The sequence below is a fragment of the Macrotis lagotis genome, chromosome 2 (assembly GCF_037893015.1).
Source record: "Macrotis lagotis isolate mMagLag1 chromosome 2, bilby.v1.9.chrom.fasta, whole genome shotgun sequence".
Lineage (NCBI taxonomy): Eukaryota > Metazoa > Chordata > Mammalia > Peramelemorphia > Peramelidae > Macrotis > Macrotis lagotis.
The window spans coordinates 222,663,744-222,678,113 of record NC_133659.1 but is presented as its reverse complement, the minus strand read 5'-3'; the positions used below and the strand labels follow the sequence as shown (position 1 = coordinate 222,678,113).

The window sequence follows — 14,370 nt, the reverse complement described above, 5'->3', positions numbered from 1 at the left end:
ACTGTATTGATTCTAGAATAGGATGGTACCTGTATTAGAGTCTCTGTTTATTGTCCCCCCCGTATCCAGAGCAGCTTCTCTCCTACACTGGGGGTACTTGCCCAATAGATGGTGCTTTTCTGCTCTCAGGAACATTCAATCCTATACCTGGGCCAGTCTGAGTAATTCTATTTGCCCTTTGTAAATAAATTGTTCCAACACCCATCATTATGCACTTTAAAATTGCTCCAGTCTGCTTGCAACACAAAATGGGATGGGGGGGGGGAGACAAGAGGTTCAAATACCTTTTTGTCTTGTTCAGAGGAAATAGTTAAAAAAAGAATCACTACCAGCCGTCTTTGTCTTCCCCAAAGCTCTTTAAGTCCTATGATACAAAAGTTTGCCTGGGAACTCTTAAGCTAGCTTCTTGTAGGGGGGGGGAAGAAAGGGGAAGGTGAAGAGGAGGAAAGAAGAGGGGGGGGGAGAAAAAAGTATGAAATATTAAAGTGCTGTTCCAGCCTCCCACTTGCACATTTTCTCCTGCCTACATCTTTCTCTGCAAGACGAAATGTTCTGGAAGACAGGAGAGGGGTGGGTTGCTAGGCCCTTCATTCTTAGCTATCCGGGTGGAGAGGCAGGCATCTGCTCCCCTCTAGTGGCAGCTGGCTGCTGTGGGTCTATTGTAGGACCTGTGAGAGAGCCGCTGGCCGGATGAGTGTATGGCCAAGAACTTGACAGAGACCTATCTACTGAGCCTCGTTGGTGAGAGAGCCAGGGCTAAGCCGTTTTGAAAAGGTAGGAGATGCATTTATCAGCAAGGGAGGAACAAGTGGCTTTGAAGGAAGCTGAGAACTATCCCCCATGTCTAGAATGAGAACCCTTTCTTTTTCCTTTTAGCCCTTAGAATTCTTAACTTTTCTAAGGGCTCAGTGCCCAGATGCCACCCCCTTCCCATCTGTCTGTCCTCAAATTATCCTGGATTTACTTAAGCTATGTACATAGATTAGATTCCCTCCCCTTCGCCTCCCAGGAGAACATTAGCTCTTTGAAGGTAGGGTCTGTTTTCATGTCTCTTCAGCAGCTAGCAAAGCCCCTAGCTAATAATGCCTGTGGAATTTAATTGAATAATTTGGGGAATCTTACAGGAACTGTCCTCAGCCTTTCCCCCCACCCCCTACCCCTCACACACACACACACAACCATGTCTACTGGTTTGTGTAGAGTTTCTGTTACTTTGGACTCTAAGTGACATTTAATATGTTGCCTGCCAAACAGCAATGAAGATATAACAGATGAGCACTGGTGAGTCAGATGGATTCTTGAACAATGCTGAGTCAATCCCAAGCATATGCTCCATGTAACTTATACAAGAGAGAACGAGGGACTTATCCTGAAAATTTTAAAAAATATATAAATAAATAAACATCAGCTTGGTAACTGAAATATTTTCTTCTGTGGCTATGTGTGGTATCTACTGGTGGTGATGAGGGGAGATCATTCATTCACTTAGTCATTCATTCAGCAGCCTGGAATTTCTGGGAGAGGGATTGGACTTATGATATTATTGGTATAGGTAAATCTCTGGGGTACCAATGAAGGTTGGCACCTTCTTAGAGAAGTGCCTAAACCACTGAGAGGTGTGAGACTTGAACTGGTTCCGAATTTGAGGCAAACTATCACTTACTGACATTTTTTAAGAAGTTATAATCTTTTTTTTTTTTTGAGGCAACCAGGATTAATCAACTTGCCCAGGGTCACACAGCTAGTAAATGAGTGAGACTGGATTTGAATTCAGGTCCTCCTGACTCCAGACCCAGTGCTCCATTCACTATGCCATCTAGCTGCCTCTAGGGCTTATAATTTTTAGAGACCACTGCATCAGGAACTGGATAATTAGCAAATGTAGTGCTTTATATTTATAAATATTGTCCCAGATCCAAAGCCCCTTCTACTGGGAAATTCAGATGACTATTGTCAGTGCTGGTGATTTTCAGGAATCTAAAGGCATCAGAAATCTAAAGGCATTATGTTCTAAGTGGTCAGGAAAACCAAACTTTTCCAGAAATGAATTTAAACTTTCATGCTGAGAAATTAAAGGGAAAAAAATTTTTTAAAAAAGAAATTGGATGGATTTCAGAAGGTAAAGGTGGGTCAAGGGGTGCAGCTGCTGAGTAGCAGGTTGCTAAATACTCACTTCATTCAGGGTGGATAGAGAGAAGACAGAAGAGGAAGGCAGCTTATCAAAGCTAGAGAGAGTTAAGTACTGGGCTGTGACTCATAAATATAATCTGGGACAGGCATACTTGGGGCTCAGCACCTTAGCTCCAGGAATCAAAGCTTATTTAAATCTCATTTACCTCAAGGAGGTAAAGTCCATATGTTATACTCTCCCTGGCACTGTAACTTATATGGAAATCCTGAATTCCTCCAAGTGCAGCCCATGCTGCACTTTAGATGATTGATCTAAACCCTGACATATCTTTCTGTGTTCTCCATGCTGACTGCCCTACTACTGACTTAGAAAATAGGTGGTTAGAAGAATATAATGATTTCAGGTAAATGGATTGTTCCTCACAGCTCTCCTTAGATTTTGTCTACTAATGTTGGCAGCTTCTATCTTTGTCTGGTATGGGCTTTCAGCCCCAGAAGGCAGAATATCTTGGCATGTCATATATAAATTGTTTATTTCCTTCAGTATCTAACAAATGGTTGTTGTTATTATTGTGACATCTGTGCCAATGAGTGCAGGTGGTCAGTCTACCCTTTGGACAACATCCCTCACATCCCTTTTCCAATATATTCTGCTGCCTCTGGGTCTGAAGCTAGGGTTTTTGTTGTTTTTTTTTTAACGGAGTGGGCTACTCAGTGGGGAATCTCCATTCTGTTAGCAGCCTGTGTCCATTGGCATTCCATTCACTAGCTTGTCTGTTAGACTGCCTTCCCTCAATCCCCCACATTCTGAAGATGGATTATTAGGAGACCTTTGTGATCTGGACTGTGAACATTAATCCCCTAGCAACCTCATGTATGTAGGGGGTTCACTGTCTACCTTTAAACTTTTGTTCAAATCCACCATTTCTGATTGTTTAGCTCCTTTGATGACATGTTCAAGGGAAGAGTGTGATGTGCTACATCAGAGATAGAAGCCAGATTACTGGCATCATTTAGGGCTTTCAGGCCTGGATCTGGACAATAGTGATTAGTAATCTGTGGGACTCAAGTGACATAGGTATGAAGCCCTGCATTACAACCATGTCCTCAAACTCCACCTCTCTCTGGATCTGGCCCTTAAGAGGAATAGCAATGGGTGGGATGGGGGATCATACATTTCTCTCGTGCTCCAAATGATCTCTGTTCTCTTTTTTCTTTCCCTCTTTCCTTCTTGCAAACTTCAGTTATTTCTTCCTCTATTTTCAGGCATTTAGACCTATCTATTTTTGTCATCTTTTCTCCCCCATTTGGGTACCTTAGGTTATTGTGTCTATATAGATCACTATATATGAGTAAACCAGAGTTAGGATCTGTTCCACCATAGCTGACACTGAGCTGATGAGTTTAAGGTGGAGGGTAAACTCCCTGAAGGCAAGAATGGTTTCCTTTTGTCTCTTCATCCCCAATGCCTAAAACTATATAGTAGGCATTTAATAACATGCCCCCTACCTCTATCCCCATGTCATTTAGTCTGGTCTCTGAAAGCCCTGCTATATGTTTCTGAGACTAAGAATACAAGTGAATTGCTCTGTTTTCCCTCCCCAAAAAAGACCTTCCTAGTTGTCAGTGGGGTCTATGTGTGGGTCTCTTCTGGGCAGAGAGATTATATTAAGGAAGTTATATATTTGTCTGACTCTGGATATAGTAGCAGTCAGTGACTAAGACTAGTTTCTAGTTCCTTCTTTTACTGAACAAATCCTGCCCTCTCAGGGAAGAAGAGCATGTTGCTCATCAGTTTTTGTGGGAGCCTGGCAGTTGGGTGGGGTGTGTTTTGTTTGTAGGTGGGCCCTGCTCTAGTTGGGCACTGACTTATGCCTCCCCTGTTCTCTCTGATTTCAGGGAAAGGACATGCTGACTCAGAAGCTCCCATTGTGGCAGCAGTCCTGTGCTGACCCCAATAAAATCCCAGATCGAGCCATCCAACTGATGCAACAGATGGCGGCCAGCAGCAACGGCACAGTCATGCCCAGCTCCCTGTCTGCTTCCAAGTCCAACTTAGTAATCTCAGATCCCATTCCTGGTGCCAAACCACTTCCAGTGCCCCCAGAGCTGGCCCCGTTTGTGGGGGTAAGTCTACTCCACACTACTTATGATTGACATGATTTTTCATAGGATTAATGACACCCATTTGCATTTATGGAGAACCTTCCCTTTTTTTTAATTTTGCAAGGCAATGGGGTTAAGTGACAAGGTCCAGTCACACAGCTAAGTAAATATTAAATGTCTAAGGGCAGATTTGAACCCAGGTCCCCTTGACTCTAGGGCCAGTGCTCTATCCACCGTGCCACTTAGCTGCCCCAGAACCTTCCCTTTTTAAAATGTTTCTGAGTAGATTTTTGGAGCAAGTTTTATTGCTTCCACTTTTTACAAGGAAAAGGACTACTCAGGGAGGAACCTATAGTAAAGAAAAGGGGGGTCAGGATCTAAGGTAGGAACCTCCATATCCAGAGAGGACATGCCAAAAAGAATATTTCACATAGTCTCATGATATTCAAGCCCATGAAAGGTGGAAAGTGTGGTGTTAAAGAGGGGGATTTTTAAAATCATTTTTCTTCTTCTTGGAGTCCCATGTCATAAGCAGAGAAATCTTTCAAGCCTGGCTTCTTTCTCTCCACAGCGTATGTCAGCCCAGGAGAATGTGCCTGTAATGAATGGGGTCTCGGGTCCAGACAGTGAAGACTACAACCACTGGTCTGACAGGAAGCCAACCCAGCCCAAATCCCTGTCTCCTCCTCAGACCCAAAACAAGATGAGCGACTCCTATTCAAACACACTTCCTGTGCGCAAAAGCGTTGCCCCCAAAAACAGCTACGCAACCAGTAAGGGTGGCCCATTATTGCAGGAATGTTGGCTAAACTCTAAGCCCCCTGGAACTTAGCCCAAAACTCAGCAACTGTGGGCCTCCCCCCTGCTGGGGGGCATCACATTCTCTCTTGTGTCAGAAATGTTCACATCTATTGGCAGAAGACTGGGTAAAACCCAGTTAGGGTCTGTACCACTATAAGCTTTTGCCTTAAGTGTGCCTAATGTAGCTGTGACATGAAGAGGATGGGGTGGGAAGGGTGGGGGAAAGAACTGTTAATGTTATCAGAGCTTTGCCAAAATGTGTTTCATGGAACTTTGCTGATGAGGGATGTACTTAATGGAATTGTGATAACTCCCCATTGTGTTGCCTAGTGGGCAGGAGCTCTTTTTTTAATGGTGCCCAATGGAAGGCAGCTCAATAATTAAAATTACTTCTTTATCAAATGAGCTAACATATAAAAAGCCTTTCCAAACCATAATGCATTCTATGAGGGCTAACTAGTCAATAGTCAATAAATATTGCTTCAGTGTCTACAGCACCAAGTACATTGAGCAGCTAGATGGCTTGGTGGATGGAGCACAGGGGTTTGGATTTAGGAAGACCCAGCTCCCTGTATTCAAATACAGCCTCAGATACTTAATAGCTGTGTGATTCTGGGCAAGTCACATCACCTGTTTGCTTCAGTATCCTCATCTTTAAAATCAGCTGAAGAAGGAAATGGCAAACCATTCCTGAATCATTGCTGAGTCTGATACAACTGAAACACTGGCACCAAAATGTGCCAGTCATCAGCCTAAGCCCTAGGGGTAACCAATAAGAAAAAAGACAGATGATGCTTATCCTTATGGAGCTTACAAGCTAATAGGGTAGTCAGAGCAGATCCCAGAGTAGCACAGCCAGGAGGGAAGGGAGAAGCAAGGAGACAGGTCTGATTCTTATACGTAATCACTGGATTCAGTGAGGTAGATTGAATACAGATGATTATCTTCTGGGAAATAGCAATAACAATAGTAGGTGGCATGTCTATAATATCACTTTATATAGAGATGGTAACAAAGAATAAATACAAATTCATAATAAATAAATAAATATCAGCATTGCTATGTTACGATTTGAAATTTGTAAAGCCCTTCACAGATGGACAAGTCAGCTCTCAAGGTCATACAAATATTAAATGGCAGAACTGAGCCTCTAGCCCCAGATCTTTTACTCCCCAACCCAGGGTTCCATGTGTTTTACACTTCGCTATATCACTCCATAAGTCTGTTGTAATTAAATCATAAATTTCTCAAATAGAAGATGCCAATTAAATGCCCATCCAGTACTACATTCATTGGGGCTTTTTATAAATTCTCAGAGTATAGCATGGCCCCTGAGGGGGGCTTTGATCTTTTCCCTCACACTCCTTCACCACCCTGGCACATAGTGGAGCACTCATTCATTCTGTCCTAGGAGGGGCCTGATTTCTTGCTCTCTGTTGTTTTGGCCAGCCGAGAACAAAACTCTTCCTCGATCTAGCTCCATGGCTGCAGGTCTGGAGCGAAATGGCCGAATGAGGGTCCAAGCCATCTTCTCCCATGCTGCTGGTGACAACAGTACCCTTCTGAGCTTCAAAGAGGGAGATCTCATCACTTTGCTGGTCCCTGAGGCCCGGGATGGCTGGCACTACGGCGAGAGTGAGAAAACAAAAATGTGAGAGCTCCTGGGGCTTTGACACTGCCATTGCCTTCTTGTGACTCCTGATTTGACCAACAGGAAGCTCCCTACTCAAATGCTAGGCAACTCCCTCTATGTGCTGAGAAGACTGGGTAGAGTTTGGGTTGTAGGGGATTGGGGAGGCCTAGAATTCTAATTTTGGAACCCTAAATCACCTACAGCTTAATGCTCTAGCCAGTTTACTTAATTCTCATTTCCTCCAGTTGCCTCTGTTGTCCCTCCCAGCTTACTTCTTTCCTGGGGTATCTTTATCGGTCCAAGATGGGAAAGAGATATACTGGTCTCAATTTCAAAATTGACTTCCTAAAATCTATTTCTGTGAATCTGCAACCCACCCTAAAGTAGGAAAGAATGGCTTTGGACAAGACAGCACAGTTAAGGGAGGGACAGCCTCAGATTTATGACTGTGTAATACGTGAGCTACATATTAGCTTGCTTCTGCCCTTGGGTCAGAGACTCACTCTATGATGTTAACCTCCTTAAAGCCAGGTTTGAAGGATGTTTGTTTTTTGTTTTGTTTTTTTAAGAGCAGAGAGGTCTTTAGGAGATAACTCAGTTCCTTTCCTGGTCCTTGGGAATCTTTATAGCCTGCCTAATTACTAGCTGTGACCTTGGGCAAGTCACTTAACGCTGATTGCCCCATATCCAAGGCCATCTCCCGTTGTCTTGATTCATATCTGGCCACTGGAGCCAGATGGCTTTGGAGGAGAAAGTGAGGCTAGGAATTTAACAGAGTACCCCCTCACTCAAACCTGATTCATGTGCTTGTCACAGCATCACCTCCCTAATGTCATAGTCTTCTTCAAGAATGGATAAACCTTTTGTGTTAAATTCTGAAAAATAATGTAAGATTCAGATATGTGCTAACTACCAAGTCCTTTTGGGATCCAGGTGATACCATGCACTAAAATAGCCTTTCTTGGGGCATGGAACCATCCCTATGAGTGACCTGCTTCCAGAAATGAAAACTCTGCAGATGACCCTGGCATGACAGGTCTTGTGACAGAGATCAACATTCTCAGTGATGGGATTGTTACAACTGATCCAGCCTCAGCCACAGCCACCCTTCATTCTACCATAACTGCAGAGGTCCCTCTACCTCTGGCCCTGCTCTTTCCAGTAGGGACTCAGCTGCTCATTTCATGGGCAGTGTAACTTGGAATGACTTCAGCAGGAGCATGGACAGATATGAATATTTCCTATGTACTAAACTTCCCTGCAAATAGGGATGGGTAGGGGTAAAGTGCAAGCAACAAAGAAATGGGTTGGAAATGGATAAAATTCCCATTTTGTAAGTTGAGGGAGATGTGGGCACTGAAAATTACTGTGACTGATGGCAGAGCTAAAATGTTTGAATATCCAATTTCATTATCTGCTTCAAAATTCCAATATATTTTGGTTAGAATACAAGTATATGGAAAGGGTGCCTCTGGAGTACAATTTTCCCAGTGTATGAGTATTTGAGGAGGGGACACCAGGATGCCTCTTCTTATTTTTGTGTGGTTCTCTTCCAGGAGGGGCTGGTTTCCTTTCTCCTATACTCGGGTCTTGGACAGTGAAGTCAGTGACAGATTGCACATGAGGTAAGACACAACTCCTGGGCCTGGAATGGATTTGGAGGTAATAACAACTCAACATTTGTTCTGTGGTCAAGATGAATGAACTGACCTTCAGTTTGGTGTTCTGTCTCCATCCCAAGGAGGAAGTCAAGATTTCAACCTTTTCTTCTACCAAATGGGACCTAGAACTTAGTGTTTATCTGAGAAGCATAGGAGACAGCTAGGTGACAAGAGTGTTGGAAGTGCGTTCAAATCCATCCTCAGACTCTTACTAGGTGTCATAAAATCCAATTGCCTCATTTTAAAGATGAAGATTCTTAGATCCAGATAGGTGAAGTGCCAGTTGAGTTTGAATTTGAACCTGGGTCCCCTGGCAGCAAGCCTATAACCTGTTACCTCCTCAGTTGAAGAAGAAGACATTCATTGCTTGTGAATGAACCAAAGCAGAGAACACATTGGATTCCATATCTGTGTCACATGACATCAGCAAAACCAACAAATACTTGAGTTTTGCTCTTCTTTTTTTCTGGATTCCACTTCTAGTTGCCACTAGCTATCTCTTCTTGAGTCTCTTTTTCCCCAAGCCCACCCCAGCAGTTGGGGTCCCAAGCAACCTTAGAAACCCATCCCTCAGATGCAGAGAGAAGGTAGGACTGGATCTTGTGCTGCTAGCCCTGTCCTCACCTCCTGAGAATGTGGGCATCCCAGAGGGCTGGCAGGTGAATCAAGAAATGGTAACTCGCTTCTGGAGCTTTGGTTCCAGGCCTCTCTAGGAAGGGGCAGACAGATGGTATGTAAATTAGAGAAGACACTGGAGTCAAAGGAATATAGTAAGGGTTAGGTGGAAAAGGGCAAATGAGAGATTCTTGAGGTTAAAGTCTAACCTTGAGGGTAACAGCCCTGAACTCTGCTTTCTCTGCCTGCTTGCTCTGGGCTTGGTCTACAAGCCTAAGTGCATGTTCTGACCTTGGAAGTGGTCTCTTTGACCTGTTGGGAGATGAGCAGAACAGCTGTTCCTTCAGTTCATTGCAAGAGTATGTGGGAGTTCCCCACATAGTAACAGATACACTGGCAGGTGGTGGAGGTGACAATTGAGCAATGTTGCTTATCTTTTATAGGTTGTAAGGGGAAAGGAAGAGGTGTAAAGGAATAATCATCTATTTATCTCCCACTATGTTGGGCACTGTGGAAAGCATTTTACAAATAGTATCTCATCTGATCCTCACAACAACCCTCCTAGGGAAGTACTGTTATCCCCATTTTAGAGTTGAGGAAAATGAGGCAGAGTTGAAGTGACCTACCCAGGGTGACACAGCTAGTAAATATCTGAGGCTGGATTTGAAATTAGATTTTCCTTACTCTAGTCCCAATGCTCAATCCATTTTTCCAGCTGCCAAAGATTATTCTTGGTGCTGAGAAGTTAACAGGAAGAGATGGGATTCCACTGTAAAGCCTTGGGGCACTTTAAAAGAATTGTGCTATTAAAGGGGAAGACCCTGACAGTTTTTAAGATAAAGGCAGGCTATATTTAAAAAAAAAAACGAGGAAAATTAGAATAGCAAAGGCATTTTTTCCCCCTAAAAAACATTGTTTCTTCTGAGCTCTCTCTTTGAGATCATCTTCTAGTCCTGGCTTAGAGACGGATTGGTCACAGACTCCAAAATATCTCTTTAGTTAGGGTTTGTCTATACAAATTAGAATGTACCAGATGGGAATTTGACAAAATGTTTGAAATTTAGGCAACTGAATCAGCAACTTAACTTGGTTTCAACCATAACCTAGGATCAACTTTTTTTTTGTTATCTTTTGTTTTATATAACCTTCATTTAAAGAACATTCATCTCCCCTCCTCCTCCCTAGTGAATCATCTCTTGTAATCATGATTTTCAAAAGTACTTTTAAAAAAATGTGAGAAGGAAAAAAAAATCCAGTAGAGCAAAATGAATGAACACATTAATCGTTTCTGACAGTGTATGCAATATTTCATATCTGTAATGTGCCCCTCCCAACAGAGAGAGATAGGAGGTGCATTTTTCCCTTCTTTTCTTTCATTTGGGAATCAACTTCTTACAAAATAACAGGATGGAGGGGCAGCTAGGTGGTGCAGTATAAAGAGTACTGATCCAAGAGTCAGGAAAACCTGAGTTCAAATGTGTTAACCTAGACCAGTCATTTGACTCTACCTCCAAAAAACACAAAAATAGCAGGATGGAATGGTTAGTTTGGACCAGAAATGGGTACTAAAAATAGGGATTCTCTACTGGAGCTGAAGTAAGGTGGTTGTGGGTCCTCGAAGTCACCCTGCCTGCTGGAGGTGGGGTGAGGTGGAATGGGTGGGGTGTGGGAGTGAGGGTGGAATGGGGTAGATGAACCTGAACCTCAGTGCAGTCTGTTACCTGGAGAGCAGATACCCTTCACTTGCCCCATCTTCCCTTGTATCCTATAGTTTGCAACAAGGAAAGAGCAGCAGTACAGGCAACCTGCTTGACAAAGATGATCTGGCCATCCCACCCCCGGATTATGGTGTGTCCTCTTCAAGGGCCTTCCCCACCCAATCGGCTGGCACCTTCAAGCAAAGACCCTATAGCGTGGCTGTACCTGCCTTCTCCCAGGTGAGAGCATCCTGCCCAGGCAGGGCACAGGGTTTCCTTACTTGTCTAGGAAGGGAAATCCTGGGAAGCTGAACCGTGAAGGTTGTTTAGTGGGGTGGAATCTAGTTAGTAGATAATTGACTTCAAAACGTTCTCTTCATTTTCTTTGGGGGAAGTATTGACACATGAGCAAGGTTGATTTTCACTGGGCTTCTTGTTTGCCACCCTCCTGAGATATGGAAAGGATTCGTAGAAAAAGAGAACCTTCATTCTCTGGATTAATACTTTATGATCCTTCACATTGTTCCCTAACATTTGCTAAGCCTCTCTTGCTTCCCCTGGGAGCAGAATCACCTTACTTCAACTTTATACTATGTACAAGTTAGCTTGCCTATTCCACATGGCCTTGATTAAATAAACCTTAACAAAAAACTAAACTCTACTGTGCCCACCCCACCTCTCCCACCCCCTACAATGCACGAAAGAAGTTTTTCCTTGTTTGTTTTGGGGAGTGGAGGAGGGCTTCCTTGTGTATCTGTTTCAGGTCATTGAGATTTTTCCCCCAAAACTTCATTACTGGATCTCCTTACAGTTTATAGCTGGGCATTTAATAACAGTTCCAGTGGCTTCTGCCAACTACTCCCCACTCACTACCAGCCTTACACTAAGGCAACAGCTGTGAGTCCTGGCAGATAACATGTTTCCATTTCGACCGTCATGCCCCAATTAGTGGCTTTGGTTTTTCCTTGTTGTGGGCAAAGGTAGGATTTAAAATGAGTGTGGGAGAGAAGAGCCCTTTTCCAAAGCTCAGGTGTCCTGGAGGAGCCATTTGGAACCTAGCCTGATAGCAAGTAAACATCTAATTGACAATGGATCCTTCAGAACTGCTCTCATCATTCTTAGAAACAACTTCGGTGGGTGGGGGCCCTCTGAGCTTCTGACTCAACTCCTGCCAAGAGGACCTAAGGTTTGTTTTTGTTTGTTTGTTTTGCAACTCTGAGGGAAAAATATTGCTGGCTTAGACACAGAGGGTGGCTCCATATGACTCCCTTCACTTGTAGTCTTTGACCTGTGGGGTAGGAGGACTCATAGTTCTTTTCTTTGCTCTATCTCCCCCCCCCCCCCCCCGGGAGTAATATATCAACTGTCTTATGAAGCATGATCTCAATTTTACAAATGGATAAATTAGCCCATTAACAAGTATATCGAATATCCACTAAGGGGAAGGGGATGATGCCAATATATAAAAGCCCCAGATAGACTTTATCTGGGGAGAGCTAGAAATACATCAAACAAATAGAAAATACATTTTAAAAATAAGCTTCTATTATCCTTTTACATTGCCAACATTTTCTAAATTCATCTCTTCTCCACTCCCCCAGACACCCACCAAAGAACCATGGTAGGGGGAGGGGGAGGGAGAGAGTGAAAGTGGGGGAAGGGACAGTGGAGGAAGAACAGTTCATTCATATAATCATATGGGGGGAAATCTGACATTATATGCAGGACTCTGAGCCCATGGTCCCCTGCTTCCATATAGAAACAGTGGGAACTATCTTCTATCTCTCCTTTGGGGCCAGGTTTGATCATTATAACTTTGCAGCATTCAGCTTGACCTGTTTTGTCATGGTTGTTTCCATTTACATTGCCATAGTTATTGTTTTTATAGTTTTCTGCTTCTCCTTAATTTAACTTTGCATAGGAACATGTGACTTCCCCATTCCCACATTCATCATTTCTTCCAACTCAGTCTTATTCCATTACATTCATGTACCACAACTGTTTGACCATTTTGTGTTTGTTGTATGTTTGTTACATTTCCAGTTTAGGGGCTATTGTTAAGAAAATTAGAGATTAATTAAGTCCAACATCGTATTGTATTCTTTATTTCGTAAGGGGGTGGAGAAAACAAGCCCTCATATAACCCCAATTATGTGCCAGTCATGATGCCTTACAAATATTATCTTACCTGATACTTTCCCAGAGACAGTTCATTGGTTGCGATTGAATTTGAGAGGAGGGGACAAAGTCAAAGGGCTTGTGTTGAAATCCAACTCTGCTAGTATGACTTTAGACAAGTCCCTTAACTTCTCAGCTTCTTCATTTGTAAAATAATGGGGCTTAACCATCTGACCTTGAAATCGGTAGTCCTGCAATGGTACTTAAGTCTGTACTTGAGGGATAGTTACAATTCATATAGATCAGGTGAAGGCCCATGAAATCATTAGGTCTGGTGCTACCTCAGCAACCACAAGTGGGACTTGAAATTTGGTAAATCTAGGAGCTTTTTAGAGGCGAAGTAATTAAATGTTTGACCAAATATAGCAAACAAATGATGTTATAAATATCCAAATGACATTTGGCAGAAAAAAAGGTTGGTTCCCCACCTCAGATAAAGATATAAGGTCAAGGGAGGGGAAATTCTATATTGAAACAATAGCATATTCTGAGAAACAAACCTGAGAAACAATAAGTCTTGGGTCAATATATTTTCTTTCCTTTTTTTTTTTTAACGAAGCAGTGGGGTTAAGTGACTTACCCAAGGTCACACACCTAGATAATTATTAAGTGTCTGAGGCCAGATTTCAACTCAGGTACTCCTGACTCCAGGGCCAGTGCTCTATCCATTGCACCACCTAACTGCTCCAAGACAAACTTTTTTAGATCAACAACAACAATAATGAAATTAGCTTTAGACCTAGAAGGGTTAACAGAAGAGGAGCTCATGAATTTTCTATTTTTTCCCCCTCCCTGTCCATTCACATATCAGGTTACCTGCATTGCAGTTTATCCTTGGGCTTTGGGAGCTATCCCTGGTGGTTCAGAGACATTAGTCCTACTTTCTGCAGCTAGGGAATTCTCCAAAGGGAACAAGGCTTTGGGCCCAGAACAACTAGGCAATTTGCCCATGGATTGTTATTATCTAAGGCGGGTGTCTCTATCTTGGTCAGCCCATTAGAATGAAAGGGGAGCCAGGGTGCAGATAATACATAAATCATTTCTGTTTGATTTTTGGATTGCAGTCAAGGACACTTAAGTACTTTAGTTCTCCCCTTTCTCTTCCCCCTTGTGCTCAACACCTATATCCTTCTTTTGGTATAGACCTACAAAAAGGAATAGCCATGTTTGCAGAAATTCCATTTGCTTTCTTAATGCTCCAACTCTCACTGACACACTCTTCCTCCTTCTCCCTTTTCTTTTCTGTCATATTGCTATTTTTCTCTGCTGTCACTCCAGAACAGGAGTCTGAGCCCAGGGTAATATGCCCAACAAACCCTACAGGGTTGTTGATAAATTGGGAACAGTTGCTGAATCAGGCACTTTTATATATCTTTCTCCAGGGTTGAGCTACCAGACAAAGTAGACTGCTGTCCATTAATGCTGCTAATTAATGTTTTTAATGTTCTGAGGCCAACTATTTTATCTTCCCTTTCTACTCTTAGGGCACTTCTACAAGCCTCTATCCTATGGACAAATACTCAATCTTTATGGCTAGTCTTGCTATTTG

General features: G+C 42.9%; 1 protein-coding gene across 6 annotated transcripts in view; it reads left to right on the top strand.

The window, feature by feature from the left end:
• BAIAP2 (BAR/IMD domain containing adaptor protein 2) overlaps positions 1-14,370 on the top strand; it is a 175,709-nt gene that overhangs the window by 137,927 nt on the left and 23,412 nt on the right. For all 6 annotated transcript variants that reach the window (XM_074224949.1, XM_074224951.1, XM_074224954.1 and 3 more), the window contains exons 8-12: positions 4,030-4,257; positions 4,808-5,009; positions 6,487-6,688; positions 8,227-8,295; positions 10,718-10,883. In XM_074224949.1, coding sequence (XP_074081050.1) covers positions 4,030-4,257; positions 4,808-5,009; positions 6,487-6,688; positions 8,227-8,295; positions 10,718-10,883 — 867 coding nt within the window. The remainder of the gene's footprint in view (positions 1-4,029; positions 4,258-4,807; positions 5,010-6,486; positions 6,689-8,226; positions 8,296-10,717; positions 10,884-14,370) is intronic.